Source organism: Lygodium microphyllum, chromosome 27 (genome assembly GCF_053477565.2).
Source record: "Lygodium microphyllum isolate KBCC chromosome 27, Lygodium_microphyllum_v1.1.10, whole genome shotgun sequence".
Classification (NCBI taxonomy): domain Eukaryota; kingdom Viridiplantae; phylum Streptophyta; class Polypodiopsida; order Schizaeales; family Lygodiaceae; genus Lygodium; species Lygodium microphyllum.
In genome coordinates, this window is record NC_141161.1 from 62,644,241 (window position 1) to 62,667,890 (window position 23,650).

Genomic DNA, 23,650 nt, shown 5'->3' on the forward strand with positions numbered 1-23,650 from the left:
AAGGGAATGAAAATACTTAACTGTTTGTAGTATCTTTTCCATCCCTTGACTCTAAACATTTTGATTCTTGTGATAATTGTCTTTATCGTCGATAGACCCATAGTTGGCATAAGAAGTCTGGCATTACACACATGGATGAGCCTTGCTTGTGTTCATTCTACTATTTGTGGACTTATGCCTTGCAAGTTGTTGTTAGGAGCCGCAAAGTATTTTGTTACTTTCCTTGATGATTCTTACATAAGGTCTGAGCATACTTCATAAAGCAGAAATCAAAAGTCTTGGTTGTATTTCAACATTGGCTTGTTTTTACTAAGAACTAGTTTGGGTATATGCTAAAATGCCTACAATCTGACAATGGGAGAGAGTATGTATCTAAATCCGTTGAGAAATTTTGTGAGGAGAGGGGTGTTAAGTATCAGTTAACTACCCCATCTACCCCAACCTAGAATGGTATGAGCCACTCCATATACCCCAACCTATAATGGTATGGCTAAGCACATAAATAAGACGATTCAAGAGTGAATCTATAGTATGCTTAGCTAGGCAAGCTTACTATAGCACTTTTGGTTTGAGTCAATTACTAATATCATACATTTCATTAATCAATTCCAAACATTGTATTGCTCTTGACAATCAAGTTGCCAAGGAGGTATGGTCTAAAAAACCTCAACCATATGCTCATTTACATATCTTTTCCCCTGTGATGCTTTCTTCCATATTCCCAAGGACAAGTGCAATAAGCTAGACCCTAAGTTCGTGAAATGTATCTTTCTTAAAGTTATGGGGATGCATGTGAGATGTGCTATTAGCTATGGGATCCGCAAGTTCAAAATTTCATCCACAACCCCCATGATGTTGTTTTCCATGAGGAGAAAATTCATAAGCAACCTTAGCAAGTCGTTGAGGTACGCAAGGTGATATTTTGGAGGAGCCTCCTATTATTGTATATCCGACTAGACCACCTACAGAACTCTAATGGCCTCGGGCCATGATGTTAGAGGATATATAAGTCCACTTTCTATTTTGAGGTATTCTACTAGAGATAGATAGAAACTTGATTAGTTTGCACCCTCCATGGATTATGTTATGGTGGAAAATGCTAGTGAGCCTCTTACCTATGATGAGTCCATGCACAAAGATGATAGTTACTCTTAGGTGAGGGCCATGCAATCAGAGTATGACTCCTTGAAGAAACATTATATGTCAGGTTTGGTCCTTTGCCTAGTGAAAAGCATGCTTTCCCCCCGACTTGTAATCATTATACGAATGCTAGTGTATGTACGCAAGATACCAAGCAAAGTGAGTAGTCAGTCTCACTAAAGGATCTAAAGACTAAGAATACTGTTGAGAAAAATACATATAATTTTGAAAATCTTGCCAGCTAGTAGTTGTTCACTCCCCTGGAATCAGCTACCAATTTATTTGAGGTCTTGTAAGAGAATTTGTTGAACTCCATTTCCATTGTCTAGGAATCTTTTGATCAAAACCTATATAGCTACTAACCAACTGAGGGGGGGATGAGGGATAAAAGTGGTAGGAGAGAGAAGAGGAACAAGTAAGAGAGAGGGGAAGGAGGAGGGAGGTGGGAGGTGGGAGGTGGGGAAATGGCAGAAGGAAGAAGGGGGGAGGAGATACGCAGGAGGGAGAGAGAAAGAGAGGGGGAGAGAGAGAAGGAGGGGAGGGATGGGGAGATAGTTGGGAGGGTAGGATTTTTTTAAATTTTTTGAATTTTTGGTTATTACTATTATTATTGTTGTTTTTTTTAAAGAAAGAGGTGTAAAGCGTGCCCCTTAGTCCCACACACAAACACGGGCAGGCGGTAAAAAATTTTGAGTTCATAGGAATGGCCGAGGGTGGGTGAGAAGTTGCTAAGGCCACGTGATGCTTCAGACTTGGGGAAACCCGCCTGTCAAGACTGCTAGGTTCAATGTCACACTAGCAAATGGTATGAGAGTGAAACCATTCGGGGTACTTAAAAAATGGCTAGTGAAAGTCGCAGGCGTCCAGTTTTTGGTTGACTTTTGGGTGTACAAGTTGAAGAGTACCCCTAGATGCACAAAGCCAACCTATAAGGCTAGATTGGTTGCTATGTTTTTAGAGCAAGAGTATGGTGTTGACTTCGATGAAGTCTTCTCTTCTGTAGTCAAAATCTCTACCCTACTCTTGGTTTTAGCTTTGGTTACGCAGCTAGATCTAGACCTCTAATAGATGGATGTCAAGATGGTTTTCTTACTTGAGGACTTGCATGATGAGATTTATAAGAAACAACCTAAGGGCTTTGAGGAAAATGCAAGGAACACCTATTGTGCAAGTTGAGAAAGAGCCTTTATGGCCTTAAGCAAGCACCTAGGGAATGCTACAACAAGTTTGATGCTTTCATGCATTCATAGGGATATATCCCCAATGATGTGGATCCATGTTTATACAAAAGAAGGCCAATGATGGCAACCTTATGATTTTGGTACTCTATGTGGATAATATGTTGATTGTTGGAAGCACTCTTGATGATATGGATGCCTTGAAAAGTTAGCTCAAGAAGAGCTTTAAGATGAAGAACATGGAACAAACCTCACATATTCTTGGATGCGCACCACACGGGATTGCTCTAAGAGGCTCCTTTACTTGTCATAAAAGGAGCATATACAGAAGGTCCTTGAGTGGTTTCATATGCAAGATGTTAAGCATATTTTCTATCCTTTATCTTCTCATCTTAGGCTAATTTTCCTCAGTTTGATGAGCAGAAGGATCAGATCGCCAAGATCCCTTATGTATTTGCAATGGACAATTTGATGTGTGTTATAATAGCCACTCAATCTGGTATAGCATTTGCATCAACGGTTGTGGCATGCTATATGGCTACACATGATGGGCAGCATTGGGTTCCATGAAGGGTATCATGTGGTACCTTAAGGGCATTGAAAATATGTGCATATGTCATGGTGGCTAGGATACAAGAGTCATGGGATACACTGACTCAGATTATGCAGGATATGCAGACAATAGAAAGTCCACCTTTGGCTGTATCCACCTTTTCTAGATGTGCTATTTCTTGGATTTCCAAGATGCAGAAATGTAAGGGCTTATCTACTACATAGGCAAATTATGTTATAGCCAATAAGGCTTGCAAGGAGGCTCTTTGCTTATGCCATCTATTGAAAGACCTTGATATTACTAATATGTTCCCTACACTCCATTTGAATCCTATGAGTGCTATTCAATTGGCCAAGACTCTAGTATTCTGTCACTAAATTTATTGCTTATTACGTATTCTCTATTTAATAAATTTATGCTAATAAATTAATGACTTGCTTTTCTTTAAGTGTTGATGATGATCTAGCCTGGCCATGAGACCATTTAGAGACCAATATTCTTAGTGCATCACTTAATGGGGTGATCAGAGCACTATGACGAGGATATATGGTATAGGCAGTACAAGTTATGAAGGGGGAAAGAAGTGTCTGCCAAGTGTAAGAGTGTACACAAGAAGCAAGGAGTTACACATAAATGACGACGGATTTAGTTCTAAGAAGAGGAAGTGCATTAACATTGTGTATATGTATTTATGTGCGCATTCGGGGATGCTTGGGAACATTTACTTGTGTGTAATGAGCATTGCATTCATTTGGGATCATCCTCTCCCTTACAAGTCAAGGTTTAAGGCCTTTTCTTTCATTAAGAAAGACGAGAGAGGTAATTCTCTCACTAAGAAAGATAAGAGACGTGATCCTATGGAAGTGAGGAGAGAAGTGATTTTCTCTTTCTAAGGTCTAAAATAGCACAAGATTTTGTGTGAAATTCAATCTTAAGGTTGAGGCCCAATGCAATCTAATGAACTCTCCTTATCAATGGCTCAAGGTGGTTGCATGGACCACAAGTTAAGAGTACAGTTTAAAAAGCTATTTTTTTTTTAAATAGACATGGTGAATCCATTTTTAAAATATCTCACAATAGAAAGACGATCTCTAAAAACAGCTCACGTGGCTTATTAGAAACAATGAGATCTACAACTTTTGTGTTGGATGTTTTTTCATCCGAGCAACACACATAGAGATATCTCAAAATTGGTGCTACATAGTAGGTCCTGGAACAGCCACATCTTGCATGAAGATCAACTCAAGTCTCTCTCTAGGAAGAGAAGCTCTTGAAAGCCTATAAAAGAGGAGTCTTTCCTTGGGTGTGAGAGAGGTGAAGGAAGCATCACTTTGCATGCATCCAAGAGGAGAAGAGAAGGTGCAAATGATGCGGAAGGCCTACTGAAATCAAGTGCTGCAAAAGATCTACTGAAATCAAGTTCCAAGAGGAGAAGAGAAGGTGCAAGTGCTGCAGAAGCTGTGCTGAAATCAAGCTCCAAGAGGAGAGCCCTACACATATTGTGTAGGAGAGAAGGAGACTCAAGAAGGATCAAAAGGTGCCAACTTCCAAGTTGTGCAAGTGTTAGTAGATTGTATACCGTGCAAGGAACTGTGATCTTGTTTCCAAGATCTACAAGTAAGAGTTGGTTTATGTGCAATGGAGGAGATTGCTCCTTGTCAATAGTATAACTCCACAAGGGGGGAGGGGGGACAGGCCCATATTCCAGTCCCTAGTGTGTTGTCAATTACTCTATCTCTCTCTCTCTACTTCTTTCTCTTCACTCATATGTTCTCTCTCTACGCCAACATAATATTCACCATATAAATATTAAGTATATAAGAAAGTGTAGCGTGTATCTCGGATATTATAACAATGGTATCAGAGCAGGTCTCTTTTCTTTTCTCAAAGTAAAGGCCATCGTTGCAAGAAGAAGGTAAAGATGGCAAACTAATGAAGCACCTACACGTGAGCAATTACAGGCTCAATTGATAGAGTACTGTAGCTTGTTGGAAATTCTCGAAGTACATCAATTGATTGACGGCTTAAGGGCAAGGGAAGAAGCTACTTATGAAGGACTAAATCCTCCAAAAGATGGCAATACTAGAGGAAACACCATTGCACCAATTGATGGTGAATGTGCAAAGCATCCAATTGCTGAGAAGCTTCCTAGAAGGAAGAATGACTCTCGGGTCAAGAAGAGTAAAAAGACCTCACCTCGAATTAGGCAGATAAGGAGGGAGTCATCTCCCTCAACAACCAGCTACTCCCCGGATTACTCAAGTTCCTCCTCCTCCTCATCGTCTTCTAGTTTCTACTCTCATGGTTCTAAGTCTCGTGCAATCCACAAACAGACAAAGAGGGACCATAAGAGGAGCAAGCTTAAGAAGACTAAGACTTTCAAGCTTGGGGATAAGGACATAAATTTTGACTCTTACTCTGGTAAGAGAGATCCTGCTAAGGCGTTAGCCTTTGTCAAGCAATTTAAAGTTGCTTTTTCTGATGGTAATTTCTCATAAAAATCCAAGCGCATGCATGTAGGCATGCACTTGAAAGACACTGCTAGAAATTGGTGGTTGACTCTCATTTTGGAGGGAAGGAAACCTACAACTTGGGAATATTTCAAGAAGAAGTTTTATGCTCAATTCTTGCCTCCTGATTTTGAGAATGATGTCAAGAAGGAGTGGGATTGGCTAGGCCAGAAAGAGCATGAGAATGTCACTAGTTATGTGGACAAGTTTCGGTCTACTCTTCTCAAGGTTACTCCTTTCATGGAGATCAGCGATGAAGAGAAGAAAATAAAGTTTGAAGCTGGCGTACTCCCTCATTTACACAGAACCATGAAGGTATATCCACATGAAACATTATCTCGCATGATGGAGTCTGCCATCATAGCTGAAAGTTTACATACACCTGGTACATCTCAAAAGTTGGAGATGAGTTCGTATAGAGCTACACAAGTGCAGCTCTATGATCAACCAAGAGACAGGACTAATTGAAGAAGACCTATCTTTACTCATGACCAATATTCAAATCCAGAGGGTAACAAGAAGAAGTGCAAGTATCTCTCACCCTCTGAGATACAAAAGTATAAAGAGAAAGGATGGTGCTTTCTTTGTGGTGAGTTAAGGGCATATGAAGCCTGATTGTCCAAAAGGAAGGAAGCAAATGTGATGAAAGATCCTCCTCCGTCATCCTCAAATTCTATTCCGGATGCGCAAGCTAACACTCATTAAAATGAGAAGAAAAGACAACTCTTAAAGGGTTGGAGGACACTCAACAATGAACGAGTTTTGATACTCTTTAATCCAAGGTCCACAGATAATTTTGTATCAGCAAATACTATTGAAAGGCTACAAATTCCACCGGATCAATTGGAACACCAATTGGATCAGGTTCGACATTTGAAGGACTTACAACCAATTCTACTCCTACCTAGGGGAAGTTGAATCTTAGAATTGGGGATTACCGTAACCAATAATCTTTTCTACTTGCACCCATTGGTAACTGTGATGTTATCTTAGGTATGCCTTGGCATTACAAGATTAGACCTCTTCCCGATTTTGTTAAGAAGACCCTTGCATTTTAATTCAAGGGTTGGAACATAGTATGCATTGCTGATGCTAGAGGTTGGCATGTGCCAATGGCTAGTCATGTTAACATTTCTAAAGAAATTAAGAAAGTTATTTCTGCGTACATGATTTTTGTGAGAGATTCAAAAGAAGCTAATGATTCAAGGGCACTTGATGCCTCTAATGAACACACAATACCAACTAATGCTTCTAAGTCTCAGACTTTAAAAGAACCCCTCTCTTTAATTGATCAAGCCAGACATGATTTTGTTAAACAATATGAAGATTGTTTTAGTGGTTCACTCCCATGAGAGTTACCTCCTAAGCACTCAGAAGATCACACAATTGATCTTATCCCAGGCAGTTCACCACCTAACCAACTACCTTATCGAGTAAGTGCAAGTCAGAAACAAGAGGATATCCTAAAACAAGTAAAAAAATTGTTGGAAAAAGGGTTAGTTCAACCTAGCTCTTCTCCATCCAGTCTTACTTGTTCAAAAGAAAGACGGTTCTTTCTATATGTGCATAGACTACAGATCTTTGAACAAGATCTCAATCAAGAATCGTTTTCCTATCCCAAGGATAGATGATATCTTGGATAAGTTGCAAGGGGCTAGTATCTTTAGTCGCATTGATCTCAAGAGCGGCTATCACTAGATATGGATAGCACCCAAAAATGTTCATAAGACAGATTTTCGTACAATGTTTGGACTATACGAGTTCTTAGTCATGCCATTTGGTTTGACTAATGCACCTGCCACATTCAATCGAATGGTGGAGAGAATTTTCAAACCTCACTCAAAGTTCACATGCGTCTTCTTTGATGACATTCTAATATTCTTAGGGTCTGAGGAAGAGCATAGAAAACATCTATCTATTGTTTTTCAAGAGCTTTGCAAGAAGCATAGGCTACAAGTCAATGCTAAGAAGACTGAATTCTTCCTTTCAGAAATTCATTACATGGGCCATATTGTTTCTCACAATTTGGTGAGAATGGATCTAGAGAAGATTCGAGCCATTGTTGGTTGGCCTACACCTATTTCTGTACATGAAGTTAGAAGTTTCTTAGGCCTATGTTCATACTACAAGAGGTTCATACGAGGTTTTACATATGTTGCATTCTTGTGACTCAAGAACGAGTTCTCATAGTTGTGAATCTTCAAAAACCTTTTGAAGTCCACTGTGATGCTTCTGCGGATTGCATTGGAGCTGTGCTTAACCAAGAGCATCATGCAGTAGCATTTGAGAGCCAACGCCTCAAGGATCATAAGCTACATGCTCCAGTATATGAGAAAGAGCTTATGGCAGTGGTACATGCTCTTCAAGTATGGAAACACTATTTACTTGGTGCAGATTTTGTTATTAAAACAGATCACCAAAGTCTAAGATACTTCCTCACTCAGAAGAAGCTCTCAGAGAAATAGATGCGCTAGGCAAATTTCTTATCTATGTTTCATTTTCAAATCCTTCATATATCTAGAACTAAGAGTGTGGTAGCAAATGCTCTATCATGATGACCTCGAGTGAATGCAATCACAACTGTTTACCATAACGAGTTCATGGATTTACCCAAAATGTATGCAACTGATTCCAACTTCTCAACCATATGGGATCAGCTTAAATCCAGTCAATCGATTACACCTTACTCGATTCAAGATGGTTATTTGTATCATCATCAAGCAATTTGTGTAGCATTACAATTGCGACACAAGGTAATGGATGAAGCACATGCATCTCCATATACTGGACATAGGGGTATTCTACCCACTACTCAAGCATTGGAAAGATATTTCTTTTGGCCCAATCTTAGAGCTAACATTGAAAGATATGTCCGCAAGTGCGAGATATGCTAAAAAGTAAAGTATGACATGCATAAACCACCTGGTCTACTGAAGCCATTACCTATTCCCAATGAGCAGCGATGGACTTTATCATGGAGCTTCCTCACACACAAGCAGGCAACGATGCAATCTGGACTATCATTGATAGATTCAGTAAGCAAGCTCACTTTATACCTATGCGAAAGACAATCAAAGCCGATCATATGGCTAAGATATTCTTTGCTCATATTTTCAAGCATCGTGGCATGCCTAAGTCCATTATAAGTGATCGAGATCCCCGCATGACCAGCCTCTTTTGGCAAGCTCTCTTTGAGAACCTCGAGACTTGGTTAAAGTTTTCATCCTCTTATCATCCTCAAACGGATGGGTAGAGTGAAAGTGCTAATTCTACTATTCTAGACCTTTATGTCTCTGATAATCAAAGAGAATGGAAAAAATATTTTCCTTTAGTAGAGTTTGCATACAATAACATGGTGCACTCTAGTACTGGTAAGGCACCCTTTGAGATCATCTATGGCAATCCTCATTTACCACCCATTCTTCTTACGAAGAATAAGATCTTTGCAACAGATGAGTTTGTTAGAGACATTGATACAGCTTTCACTCACGTAAAAGTTGCTATCCGAATGACACAAGAGAAGCATAAACACAAAGTTGATAAGCATTGTCGTAAGTTAGATCTCAAGTTGGGACAATATGTTCTTCTTAAGTTTGAGAAGGCTCGCTTGAAGAAGCACAAAGTTCAAAAGGGTAAAGTGGTTAAGCTTTCTAATTGCTATTATGGCCCTTTCAAGATCACAGATAAGATAAACGATGTGACTTTTTGTTTGGATCTACCAAGTCATTGGAACATTCATAATGCTTTCCATATAAGTTTGCTATGTCCCTATATTGAAGAACCTCCAATGGAACCAATCAAGGAAGATTTACTTGGCATAGAAGAAATAGAAGAGTTCCTTGTGCCTGAAAGAATTTTACACCATCAGGACAATATTCTAAGGTCAGATAAGGTATTACGGAAGTATCTAGTTAAGTTTAAGAATTATCCCCCATTGGATGCTCAGTTTATGACTGAGAGAGAACTACAAGACTTTCCAGATCTTCTTAAGGACTATGGATCCCCTCTACAATTGAGGCCAACTGTTTAGAAGCCAAAGGGATGTCACTAAATTGATTGCTTATTACGCATTCTCTATTTGATAAATTTATGCCAATAAATTAATGACTCACTTTTCTTTAAGCGTTGATGATGATCCAGCATGGCCATGAGAGACCAATATTCCTAGTGCATCACTTAATGGGGTGAATAGAGCACTATGACGAGGATATCTGGTATCGGCAGTACAAGTTATGAAGGGGAAAAGAAGTGTCTACCAAGTGTAAGAGTGTACACAAGAAGCAACGAGCTACACATAAATGACGATGGATTAAGTTCTAAGAAGAGGAAGTGCATTAGCATTGTGTATTTGTATTTATGTGTGCATCCGGGGACGCTTGGGAACATTTACTTGTGTGTAATGAGCATTGCATTCATTTGGGGTCATCCTCTCCCTTACAAGTCAAGGTTTAAGGTCTTTTCTTTCATTAAGAAAGACAAGAGAGATAATTCTCTCACTAAGAAAGACAAGAGATGTGATGCTATGGAAGTGAGGAGAGAAGTGATTTTCTCTTTCTAAGGTCTAAAATGACACAAGCTTTTGTGTGGAATTCAATCTTAAGGTTGAGGCCCAATGCAATCTAATGAACTCTCCTTATCTATGGCTCAAGGTGGTTGCATGGACCACAAGTTAAGAGTACAATTTAAAAAGCTTTTTTTTTTTAAAATAGACATGGTGAATCCATTTTTAAACTATCGCATGATAGAAAGACGATCTCTAAAAATAGCTCATGGGGCTTATCAGAAACAATGAGATCTACAATTTTGTGTTGGATGTTTTTTCATCCGAGCAACATAGAGAGATATCTCGAAATTGGTGTTTCTACATAGTAGGTCCTAGAACAGCCACATCTTGCATGAAGATCAGCTCAAGTTTTTCTCCAAGAAGAGAAGCTTTTGAAAGCCTATAAAAGAGGAGGCTCTCCTTGAGTGTGAGAGAGGTGAAGGAAGCATCATTTTGCATGCATCCAAGAGGAGAAGAGAAGATGCAAGTGCTGCGGAAGGCCTGCTGAAATCAAGTGCTGTAGAAGCTCTACTGAAATCAAGTTCCAAGAGGAGAAGATAAGGTGCAAGTGCTACGGAAGCTCTGCTGAAATCAAGCTCCAAGAGGAGAGCCCTACACATATTGTGTAGGAGAGAAGGAAACTCGAGAAGGATCAAAAGATGCCAACTTCCAAGTTGTGCAAGTATTAGCCGACAGTGTGATTAATAGAATAAGGGAAGCTAGTTGTACATTGTGACTATTGGAGTTCCCACATCTTGTGTCTCTCTCTCTTGCTCTCTTACTCTCTTGCTCTATCCACCATAACTCACATCTCATATGCTTCTGCCTTGCTTGTGCTCTCACTCAAGCTTCTCCCTTCACTATCATGAAATCATGATTTCCAATGCAATCTAAGCCCTTCATAACTAAAAATTATTCTTGTTTTCTTATGCTAAAAGATCAACACTCAATGTTTATCTATGCAACCATACTTGTGTTTTTTGAGCTACTTGCTAACGATTAAAACTAGCTAGTTGCCATCTAATGCTTCACCCATGGTATGATCATGATCATTCATAAAAAACATGATGAAAATAAGTAAAAATCAGAAAAATTTTGAGTTTTACTAGACTCAAATCTCCATGGACACACACAAGATTTTATGATTTCCTATCGATGCCTAGGATGCAAGTTCCAACCATTTTCGCCAAATAGTGATTTATATTTTCAATATTTTTATGGATTAAAAGGCAATTTTTCTAAGCCTAATCAATCTTTTGAGCTCTTCATGGCAAGAAAGCCCTTCTCACTTTAGCTTGACACATTCCACTTGCAATCTATGATTGGAGACTCAAGAAGAGAGATTTCATCGGGTCCTGGCAATGGAAATAAAATGTAGGATCACTTCAACTACGTGTCAAATCTAGATGGAAATACTCATATCAATCATGCACCCTCTCTAACCAAGATATCTTATGAACTCTCACTCTGCAAGCTCTCCTACCATATACTCGCACTCACTCAACTAGTCTTGGACTAAATCCACAACCTATTAAGAAAGAGTAATAAATCAAGTGAATAGTCAGATCTAAAGAATTCATCAACTCTTCTAGTCTAAGTATCAGCTCTAATGAGCTTCAAAGCTCTGATGATCCCATCAACCATGCTTGCAAGCTTTGCAGGTATGGCTCCTTCATCCCTCTCACGCAAGAAGTCAATCTCCTTCACTTGTTTCCCCAAGCTAAAGTGAGTCTCTCTCTCTCTCTCTCTCTCTCTCTCTCTCTCTCTCTCTCTCTCTCTCTCTCTCTCTCTCTCTCTCTCTCTCTCTCTCTCTCTCTCTCTCTCTCTCTCTCTCTCTCTCTCTCTCTCTCTCTCTCTCTCTCTCTCTCTCTCTCTCTCTCTCTCTCTCTCTCTCTCTCTCTCTCTCTCTCTCTCTCTCTCTCTCTCCAAAGTCCCCCTCTATCCCTCTGGCTTTTATCACATACCCTTTGTCTCTCTATCTCTCAAACTAGGAAAACCCAAGAAGGAGAGATAGAGAAGTCTTAGACAAGAGGCAAGAAACCAAGCTCACAAGCCCAATTGGAAACTACTTCCCAATCTCCATAACCTAGCTCACAAGCAACAAAGAAAGCTCCAATGATGGTCAATATAGAGAAAGAGAAAAGAGATAAGCTTTTGATTATCAAGCATTAAGGCTTTTTCAACTTATATATGAAATTTGAATTTTAAGCCTTGGCTAGAGCCTAATTCTTCTTTTCAATCCTACTTTCAAGGTCCTACGATCCATCATTTTATCTCATTCCCTGAAAAATGTGACTCACTCCACTCATGCACTATTAAATGTGCCTTAATTTACCATTTGCATGGGAGTGAGCCTAAAGCTTAGAAAAAATTAATTTTACATTTTTTTTTCATTCAAGCCTTGTGATATTTCAATGTCTACATATTTCTCATTTTTTCTGCCATGCAATCCTTTGTCATTTTCTATTGCCTATGCTTTCCAATTTTCAAATGTTTTTGAATTTTATTAATGATTGTATTTTTACCAGCTTCTCTCTTTTCTCTACCTTTTCTTGCTTCTTGGCCATTTTCTTTTCTTTTTTCCAATTTGAACTTATAACTAGTTAATAGAGTATAAGGGGCAACTGTTAGTTGTGGGGAATGAGGATAGGAAGAAATTGCAATTTTCAGTTTGTCTATGTGGGCTACTTTGTCCCTTTGTAAGGCTACTCTCTCGAAGGGTAAAATAGAGGAATACTGAAGCTAAAATTAGGGAAGAACAAGGTTGAAACATAGTATGCTTGAATTGAAATAAAAGAGGTACTCACTATATCCATCATCAAGGAATGAACAAGATTATCAAAAGGCATTCTATTCACTCTTGTACATCACCAAAAGAGAAAGAGGACTAATTATGCTGAATTTTATATTCAAAACTGAAGGACATTTTTTAGACCATTGATGTCTTGAATCTCTCTATTTATGTGTATGCATTGGTATCTTGATTCAAGAGGACTCTATCTGTTTTGATGTAAACTTGGTTCACTACTATCCTAGAATAAAAGAGTGATGTTTTGGGTTAATCAAGAGGCTTATTCTTGGTCTACAACAATGTATTTTATGAATATATTGGTTAAGTAAGTACCAAGCTATTCTCATATATGAACACAATTATTCTTATTTTATAAAAGTATTGTTTGGTGTCCAAACACTTATATGGATGTTTATACTCATTCAAGGATGATCTTAGCCAAGTTTATAGTGAGGTTTATAGTGAACAAAGGTCTCCAAAACTTATGTATATGCGTTGGATATATGCTTTTATGGAATATAGGATGCTACAATAATGCTTTGAGTCTTTCTATCTACTCTTCTTGTTGTGAGAAATCTTTTCATCTCTTTTTCTCTCATTTTCAAATCCTAAAATCCATCTTCACTCAAGCTTGCCTCTCTCATCTTGAGACCCGATGTCTGTTGGCCATACATGACAAATTTCTTGACATGTTTTTTGTGAACTTGATGTGAAAGAGCTATGATAATAATTCAACATCATGGATGATTTTTAGATGCAAGATTATATGATGAGATGATTTGTTACAAATTATGTAAACCTATAGGATATATAAGCATGAAGAAGCTATTGGAAATGTGCTAGAATCAATTATACCTAAACCAAAGTGGCTTGAAGAGCAACATGTATCTAAGTAGTTAAAACTCTATGGAGAAAACTTGGAATTTATTGGGGTTCTTGTGAATCAGATGAGTCGATACTTTATTTGGGTTGTAGTCCCAGAAGTCAAATCATGTGTAAGTGATATTCTTGCAAATCATGGCTCAAGCTAGGATGATTTTGCAAAAGCACTAGAGGATGAATATTTCATAGAGGATACAAGGTGATGAAGAGAAAATTCTTAGAGTGGGTTGCTAAGCCCAATAAGGGGTTAGCAACAACAATAGAATTGCTACAAGAATTTGAGTGCAGATATGCACGATTGGGTAAAACAAAGTAATTGACTCTAGAAATGCAAAAAATTGAATTGTTTCTTCAGTAATGAACTCTTAACTAGAGTCAAGCCTTGAGGAGCTTTCAAAATATGATAATACAAAACAAGGGCTGAAATTTGATTGGGTAGATGTACAAGATGTAGTTTCTAAGTTTGTAAAGGCATAAACACAAAGAAGTAAGATGGCTATTGCAAGAAGCATGCCAATTTTAATTAAGGTCAGGCGAGTAAACAATCAATTTCATTGCAACTCCAAAATAAGGATAGCATGATGGAAGAACTAGAAGGTATGCGGGATTTATAGGCTGAAGTTTGCAAAGGTAGAAGAAAAAGAACGATGTTCAAGATTGACCAAATAAAGACCTCATAATCAAGAAGGATTTGTGTATAGAAATATTTGATGTGGCAATATAAAGCATGCCCAAAAAGATTATGATACCCACAAGGATCCATTGAGCAAAGATCTTATTTACTGTAAAGATGGTAAGATCCATTTCTGAGAAATGGGGTTAGTGCTTGATACCAATTTTGGAAAAGGCGGTATGAGGAAGCTAGTAGAAGATATGTCTACAAGGCATGCATTTGCTATTGTTGATGTTGTAACTTATGGTCTATAGAGAGTGAATATATCACAAAGATGGATTCTAGAACAGAAGGCATTCTAGCATGAAGAAAGAATTTTCGCCTTATGCAATAATGATTATGCAATATGAATGTAGGGATTTGCCAATTCCTTCTTTGGATGATGTTCAAGGTATTGAAAATGAAAATGTACTATTTGATATATTGTCTAATGCTACATATGTGTTATCTACATATGTTTTAATCGAGGTTACTGATAATGCATGGATTCAAGGTATTGACGATATGGATGTGGTGTTAGATGATACAAATGTGGAGTCAGATGATAAGAACCTATTGAGATTGAGAGTGTTGATGATGCATTGACTAAGGGTGTTGATGACACAATTTCTTTGACTAATGATGCAAATATATTGGTTGAATATGTTATTCGACTTGTACAAGAGGAGTGCATAGCAAGAATGTCACTACTTATGCCTATTCTAAACAATGTTGTAGAGGAGCCAAAATACTTGAACAAAGACAAGAAGATTGATGAATAGCCTGCAAGATGTATGGCAAATATGCATGGTACATTGATTAGATTTCTTTGTAAATTGAGGAAAATTTAGAGGGTTTTTGTACTATACATGATAAGGGTTTCTAGCAACAACTCAAGAAATGACTTTTGATTGCAAGAGGAGGATGATATTCAACTGATATATGCATCTATTAGATGTGTCTTTAGAATAGTTAGTGCACAACAAAGATGCTTTTCAAAGTGATTCTCATTTCAAAATTGAGATATATGTGGCATGGAGATGGCTTATTTATGGATGTAAAGTGATAGTTCCAAAGCTAGAGGGGGTGAAGCTGCTTCATTAGTGTTTATGTTGTAGAACAAGCAAAAATGGATGCTATATACAAAGAAAATATGCTTTTAGATACATAATGATGGAGAAAATGTGAGCATGCTTTGTAGGCCAAAACCATTTGAGCAAATTACATGAGGGATATGGAAGAAGTTGATACTTCCTTATGGTCCAGGGGGAGTTGTAACCCATGGTAAGCTTCAAAGCTATTATGGTTTAATTCTAGCATTTGATCCAAGTGGATTTGCAGATTTCTTAGTGCAAGCTACATATGGATACATGATGTTTCATAAAAAATGTTATGCATGCTACATGAACCTTTGATGCCGTATGATTTAGAAAGCAGCAATTGGTATGGCTATATCCTTATGTATGTGATAGGACTTTGGGTTTTTTATCTTGGAACGGATCCTGGAGCTGACGATATGTTTAAGTGCATGATACTTTGCAAGATAGGAGTTTGGGTTTATGATCTAGAAGGATGCCATGATGCTCATGACATATGGTAGTTTACCTCTACTAACCATTTGATCCACAAGGTGGAAGATGGTTTTTATGCTTGGTCATTTGGGAGCTTACTATTTGGCCTTTTTATCCAAAGGGACATTAGACAGATCGTGCTAATAATTAAGAGATTTGACATATCCTGGAGGATGTGTAGATTTAGAGGGGATGGATGTTATATGGTTTGGAAGATATTATATAAAAACTCTATGAACATATGTCTTTGGAAACTATATAGAGCTTACTTATGGTGAGATTACTAAATGATGAGTGCACTTGTACCGTACATAATTAAACTGCCAATTTGAGAGACATGCACTAAGGTTTAAACAATAGGCATGCAAGATAATCAAAAGGGGCTTACCTTTAATAAACTAGCATGACTTTATGGTGTACTAGGGGCAACAATGAGTCATGGAAAAAGAGGACATGAAGAATGGCATAATTTTCAACTTGTAGTGGTGAGAGCGGATTTTGGAGGCCATGTTTTGAAGCTAAAAATAGTCCGAGAGGCCATCAAAGACCAATTTTTCATATAAAATGAAACGGTTGCAAATCAATTGAAATGGAGTTTTCTTAGATGGAGTTCAATATCAAGAATCCAATGCAAGTCTCGGTTCGTTGACTAGAGTCCATTTGATGCCCCATTTAATCTCCACAAGGTTTTGCATTATGAAGCAGTATGTGATCCGAGAGCCCAAAAGTGCATGACACATGCTAGGTTTATAGATTTCATATGTCATGAAGCCAGTCGTCCAAACGGATCTCAAATCCAAGCTTGTTTGCCCCACCAAAATGAAAAAAAAACCACTTTGCCAAAGTATGAAACTTCCAAGCATGAACCAGTTTTTTGTGCTTAAAGCTTACTAAGGTTGTTTAAGCTTAGATTTGAAGAGACATGGCATTTCACAAAACGTGGGGGAGGGCATTTTTTTCGACGCCCCATTTTTGGATTTAAAAATGTGATTTTGTTGTTGATCATCATAAAAGGAATAATCCAAGCCTTTGGATGCTCGATTTATTCGCCCTACATCGCTCCAAACCAATCAGAAAATGGTGCATTAATGGAAGAGATCTGATTTTAGTCTTTCTCTCTCCTCTCTCCTCTTATTGTTTGTTCTCATGGATTAGTGTGTGTGAGAGAAGGAAGAGACCGACCGAGAGGAAAGGTTTTGATCGTGCGATGATGCGAGTGTGAAAAGGGACGTAAATCGATGTTGGGTGGATTGTCAACGACCATTGAAGAGCGTTAGATGGGCCTCCAATTTTGAAATACATACATTAAGGCGCAATTTTATGAGTAAATCATCGATTTCATTGTTTTATGATAATAAATTTTGGTTGAAAATAATTAGCAATGATCATATTTGATTGTCAATGTTCTTACTTGTCAATCATGTTGAAGAAATCACAAAAAATCAGTCATACAATAATTTTATGCTAAACACGCAAAACCCAAGACTATGCAGTTTAAGGAAAATTATGCAGTTTTTTAGTTTTGTCATGCGTATGTTGTTCCTATGGGTTGAAACATAGTAAGAAACTCATATTCAATAAGATCAATCAATGTAAACTAGTAAATCAGTAAATAATATTAATTTTTATATATAAATAGTAAAAAATAAATTCGCATCCAAAAATAAAGAAAAAAAATATTTATGTTTGTTAATGTATAGTAGAGCTGAAGCATGAGGTTTAGCCTTAGCTCAGCCCTATCTCTTTGTTAGAGTGGGTTTTTATTACTTTCGTAAAAGAAAAATACATGAAAAATACGCCTTAAATCTACCAACAAATGCGTAACTCTAAATGGCAAGAGAAGGGGATTGATGAGTGTTTAGAGCATGCTAATTTCTGATGTCTTATGATGCATGTCATATAAGGTTTCTATGTATAGCTATCAAAAGACCATGAAAAAGCTTGCAAAATAGGCGCAAATAGTATGACGTTATATTGCTAGCCTGGAGGGTGCTACTACTTCAAAAGAGAGTTTTTAGAGCTCTACTTAACCACTGGGAGACTCCTCGAGAACCCTTGAAGCAAGACATTGAGCATAGAGTTGACAATCTCCAATGATGAGAGGTATGCGCTACCCTATTGGGTGCTCAAATGCTCTTCGAAAAATGAACTCAAGACTGGCTCAAAGATGCCGTGATGAAGCTCCAATGATTCCTTGATGAGTGCTAAGAAAAAGAGATCAAGACAAACCTTCAAGAATGAGATATGGCTACCAAGAGTTGGATCTATAGACTCGATTGTTGCTGAGCCAAAATATTAGAAGCTCCTTCACCAAGAACCTTGCTTTGATGGAGCTTCAAAGGTGTGTTAATGGAGATGCAAGTTAAGAGAGGGGGAGAGAATTATTTTTTGGGTACTTCAATGTGTACCACTTATTCATTTCAGATAGGCATGTAATACAATGTCTCGGAAAGGGACATTCACAACCATTGTGGGTGTGGGCATAGTGGCCCTTTATTCCCAACAAACACCGAATCTCTTAGGAGCACTCTACTCCCAACAAACACCAAATCTCTAAGGAGCACTGTAGTGGGCCTGAGATGCAAGCCTACCCGAGCGCTCTTCCATGAGTCTTAAACCCCTTTGATTCCGATGACCTGTTATCAACAAACCTACCAAAGAGTGCATCCCATGCGTACATTTCGGCCGTAGCATCGACAGGATGGTAGCTTAAAGATCGTAAATCTCTAGCTTATGAGGGAGGGAGAGGGAGGGACGGAGGCAGACAGAGAGAGAGAGAGAGAGAGAGGGGCATCGACTACAAACCCCATAGTGGGAGAGAGGCGAGAGAGATAGGAAGAGAGCACCTAGCCCTCTTTGTGAGAAGGGGTGGGAGAGAGGCGAGAGAGATAGGAAGAGAGCACCTAGCCCTCTTTGTGAGAAGGGGGGGGGGTGTTGGGCACATATGAAAAACTGAGTTAATGTGATCTTTCAACTTCCTGTGCCTGACCTGATAAATTTGATCCCAAAACGCTTAAGGCAAAACATTTGTACCAAGCTTAAGCAGCAAATTAAGAATTACAACTTATAGCACTGCATATTTTCACAGTGCTCAGTGTACTTGGCTTACAATGCAGGCCTCAAAAAATGCCCACCCATGCAGGCCTATGGAACACAAATCCACTCCAGATGACAATTTCATTGCATAAAGAGCAATGCTTGAAGAAATAGATGAGAAAGAAAAGGTGGTCCAACAAGACATCAGGACCGCCAATAGACATACATGGATGCAAAGAGATCGCACCACACTTTCAAGAACGGCAAGGATTGTCTTTCTCAGAGTGGAGTCCAAGAGGAGTTCACGGTCTGATAGGTACCTCGAGCTAAAGAGAGCACAGAAATGGTGCATCACCTGGCATTTGTGAAATCATGGTGCCATTCCAGCAAATATCACTTCCAAAAAGTGCAAATGCTCATTCATTAAAGACATGTGCCTTCTTCTTAACTTTGGATGAGAATAAGAGCCAATTTCACAAGATAGCTCTCCGCAATACATGCACCAATCTGTCGACAATTACGGCCCCACACCACAAACTATTATATGTCAAATCTGGGTTTCCATTGAGCTTGCAAAATGGTCCTCCTCTAAGGTGTTTGGGACAGCCTTTGCAGCATCGACCAAAGAAGCTGTTGTCCTGTACTATGTTACAAATCTGAAAGCATGTGATTGTAGTTGTTTATACTTCAACCAGATCGCTCACAACAGGTGCCAGTGAAACACGTATGCCTCGAGGGTGTCCTGCTTGAAGCAGGGCACTCATTTCAGCAGCTGTCAATGCCGCAGCCTATTGGCATTATCATCATAAGTGTGTCAGTTACAGGGCACCAAACAGACAAAGGCACCTAATAAAAGTTGTGATAGCCTACACATAAGGAGATACAGGCAATCTTTACCTGATGCTGTCGTCGTTGTTGTAGCATATTCATTGCACGTGCCATGATGTAGCATGGCAAGAAGAAGCCCATGATCCGGATTAAAAAGATCTGCTATCAACAAAGAGCCATGGAACATGTTATTTTTGTGGATAGTGAAAATCAAGAAAAGTAAAAAACTTTCATGTGCAGGTAGGATTCTTGCCCTAGGGAGCTTACCAGAAAAAGCATGGGCGCATCTTCATCGTTGCTGGTGGCTGCCATTGCCAGAGCATGACGAAGCAGCAGCAAAGCCATCAACTGCAATCACCAGCACAGTCCATAAGGGCAAGCAAATAAGAGAAACAAGGTTTTGCACTAGTGTAGAAACATTGGTACAGCTAAAACACAAGACTGTACTCCGATAAAGTTTCAAGGTCTTCACTCTTACAATGAGAGCTGCAGACCGACAACAAGCTGCACTACCGAAGTTAGCTGCATCATACTCCTCATACTCAGACTGCAAAAATTGCCGCTGAGCAGCTGCCAAAGCTAAAATACGAGGATTGTGTATCACCATTGGAGGTGCACCAGGAATGCCCCATTCATCACTTCGCTTGCAAGGAAAAAAAGGAAGACACTTTAAGTGATCAAGATCACTCTCAAAAAGCACTCAATTGTAGCTCTTAACTGAACTATGGATGCCCACAGTTCTAAGACCCTATCCAAGGGGAGGCTCAATCAATACCTTATGTCTATTGGAATGCCCTCAGAGTGTGTCTGTACAGGAGGTGCTGTATAACCACCTTTGTAAGGCTGAAATACAAAAAGACCCAATAAAGATCGTCCTCAAAGCAAGCAAAAAATTAGAGGATGCTCCACTGATGGTCCAGCTCTGTGAGTGAGAATGATCATCAGTCAAGGAGGCTGATCTTGAAGCTAAAACTGTACATGGTACTGGGGCTTATCTCTCCCATGCTTAGACAAATAGAAGGCTATCTGATATGAGAATTGTCCAATATCTTACCTGCTGACAAATCTCGCATACAGTGTCACCCTTCTCATCACACCACCTCTGAACGCACTTCCTGTGGGCGTACTGCAAGAAGGATACAGATGTCAATAACCATGTACTGCCTTATTAGCTAAAGGCAATTTTGAGGATTCAAAAATGAGTGCATAAAAACAGTGCAGAGGAGATAACTATCTACGATTGGAGGAGTATGGTTCTCCACGTAATGTTTTGTATCGGACACTCATTTATCCAGTAAAATCCCACCCATCAGTTTAAACTTAAAATTACTTGATAAGTTCAATCAGGAAGAGGTTAAATAGATGGGTACCATATCCGAAGGCTACTTAAGTCTGAATCATGCAGTTATGGGAAAAACCACTAGCATTTAACCAGATTAAAGTCTGCAAGTTAGGGACCCAGCAACAAATCCCGATGCACTGAGATAATTATCGGTCACACAGAGCTCAATTGAGGAAAAACCACTTGCATTTAAACCAGACGGAGTAAACAAGTCTCATACATTGAGAAAAATCTCAACTAAATTAGCTACCTTCAAACTACCATCGCAGGCACAGGGGTTGTCCAGCTTCGCAATGTCCTCTTCTTCTTGACAAATCCGACACTCCGAGACAGAAGAGTCTTCAGCAAGCCCCGCAGAGATGGAGACGGAAGCGTCGGATGCAGCTTCGTGAGCTTCGCAGTGGCACCCGAGGCGAGCAGCGCTGTCTTTTTGCAGGCGCAAGAGCTGCTGCTGCTGTGAGGGACCGGAGGAGAGCAGGCGACCGATGTCGAGGGAGAAGTGCTCACCCATCACAGAGAAAAACCTGGAAGGGAGGGCCGGGCGGGAGTGGGGGGGGGGGGGGGGGGGGGGGGGCGGCACGACCCAAAATTGTGAGGCACACACAGATATAGACTGGACCGGATTAGGAGGCAACGAGAGCTTGAAGAGAGAGAGAGAGAGAGAGAGAGAGAGAGAGAGAGAGAGAGAGAGAGAGAGCCCAAAATTGGGAGGTGATGAGAGCTTGACAGGAGGGTCACACAGAGAGAGAGGGACTACACCCCAAAACTGGAAGGCACCCTGCACTCTAATTGTTAGGCAACAAGAGCTTCACAGGGACCACAACAGGAAGAAACGACTGTCTTTTGAAGCAGAGATGAAACGGGGGAACGGGCAAGGGTGGAAACGGAGGCGCAGGAGATTTAAAGGCGAGATGGGTCGGATGCAGGAGCCATGAGGGGAGCCAAGGGAGCGAAGAAGGGCAGGAAAAGGACGTCTCTGCGAGGTGGGTCACCCCCAGGACCCAGTCAGACGCCATGCCAAGGGCTTTTTTCAGACTTGCCCGTTTTCTGACAGAGAAGACCTCGCAGCAAAAGAGAAAGACCCCGATCCCCAACGACAGAGCACCCGCTGTGGGTCGTTTGTGGGTCTTCCCTCCCCCCCGCCCCCCCAAAATCCTCCGCCAATCTGTGGATGACTACGATGAGTCGATTTGATTGCAAATTAGCTTGCTTATCCACTTCCCTCATAAAGCTTAACAACCTCTTCCATAAAAGGGCAAATGATTCATCCCAGCCGGACATTAACAACGGTTTTGCAAGGCTTTCAACCTTCTTAACGTTGCAATTCTTGTGTCATTCAATATCATGAATCCAATTTTTTACGTCTTTTCAATGCTTTCAAGACTATAATTGTTATGTTCTTCCAATTTGTTAATCCTATTTTACCATAAACAAGAAATGGAAGGCTTCCAACGTTATTAATATTAATATTATAAATTATGATGTTATTCATTTTGCTAATCCACTTTTGACTTATACAAGGGTTTGGAAGGCTTTCAAGGTTATTGGAATTTGGTACTATCATTATCCATTTTATTATTGCTATCCAAAGGCTCGATACCCTCCCCCATTCAGGGTAGAATCTTGTGGCCCATGTTGCCTCCACCCTCTCTAGTCCATATTTATGTTTCCTCTTTATAACCACCAAAGTTGTCTATAGCTGGCATTGACATAGCCCTATACAAACAAGATCAAAACATGTCACAAGGGCCTGGCCTTCAAAGTTCCAATTTAAAATATGAAACTGAATTTCCACATTTCTTTTTGGAATATTGGACTAGAAAGGGAGTTCATTGAGAGAAAGAGAGAGAGAGAGAATGAAGAAAATATGTAAAAGATAGAGAATAACAAGTACGTGGGTCCCTTTCTTTTTACGTAACATTGGGTAAGTACTTTTTTCTCAATGCATAGAAAATTTATATTAACAACTTGGGTAAATTCTTAAAACTCCTCAAGAAACTAACTTGTCCTTGATCAAATCAAAAAATCTCAACAACACAAAACCCTCCAGGATAGACATCACACTGCCCTTTTAAGAAGAGCCTAGGCTATTCATGGCAATTTCCTCTCTTCTTCAAATTCATTATCCAATTAGTAGTGGAGTTATGGTGATTCACACTCCCCTCCTCAAAAGAGTGAAGTTATAGCAATTCATTCTCCCCCTCTCTTCATACAGAGTTCCATAAAAATTTGTTGAGTTGGGGCTCAATTTTAAGTACAAACCCTTATTCCACACCCCCCACCTTCTTGTATGATATGATATGTAATAAACCTACAAACTCGTCATATTATACAAACAAAGGTAGTATTGCAATAACCCATCTCTCTCTCTCTCTCTCTCTCTCTCTCTCTCTCTCTCTCTCTCTCTCTCTCTCTCTCTCTCTCTCTCTCTCTCTCTCTCCATGTTCATCTATTGCAAGTGGATCCTCTATCATAGGTTCCAATGGTGGAGTCCCTTCATATGGCTTTAACAGATGAATATGAAAAGCATTGTGAACTATCAAATGCTCTAGAAGTTGTAACCTGCAACAAACATCATTAATATTTTTACTAACTTGAAATGGCCCATAGTTTTTTGCTATTAG

At 39.4% G+C, this 23,650-nt stretch overlaps 1 protein-coding gene across 2 annotated transcripts; it reads right to left on the reverse strand.

Moving 5' to 3' along the window:
• Window positions 1–18,833: 18,833 nt before the first annotated feature.
• LOC148012380 (uncharacterized) lies at window positions 18,834–22,102 on the reverse strand. Of its 2 annotated transcripts, none has more exons than XM_087669062.1 (7): window positions 21,277–22,102; window positions 20,739–20,810; window positions 20,460–20,527; window positions 20,163–20,322; window positions 19,952–20,032; window positions 19,754–19,846; window positions 18,834–19,644 (listed from the first exon to the last, which is right to left on the reverse strand). In XM_087669062.1, the coding sequence occupies exons 1-7, from the start codon at window positions 21,535–21,537 to the stop codon at window positions 19,537–19,539; spliced, it is 843 nt and encodes a 280-aa protein (XP_087525188.1). In that variant the 5' UTR covers window positions 21,538–22,102; the 3' UTR covers window positions 18,834–19,536. The 2 variants fall into 2 exon arrangements, with proteins under 2 accessions (XP_087525188.1, XP_087525189.1); XM_087669063.1 differs by having other exon boundaries at window positions 19,754–19,843; window positions 21,277–22,100.
• Between the last annotated feature and the right edge of the window lie 1,548 nt (window positions 22,103–23,650).

Excerpts from the sequence above, each read along its gene's own strand:
- LOC148012380 (XM_087669062.1), bottom strand. The coding sequence starts at position 21,537 with ATGGGTGAGCACTTCTCCCTCGACATCGGTCGCCTGCTCTCCTCCGGT. Across the intron at positions 20,811-21,276 it reads CCTGCGATGGTAGTTTGAAG|TACGCCCACAGGAAGTGCGT; the intron begins GTAGCTAATTTA and ends TCCTTCTTGCAG. Across the intron at positions 19,847-19,951 it reads ATGCGCCCATGCTTTTTCTG|CAGATCTTTTTAATCCGGAT; the intron begins GTAAGCTCCCTA and ends CTTTGTTGATAG.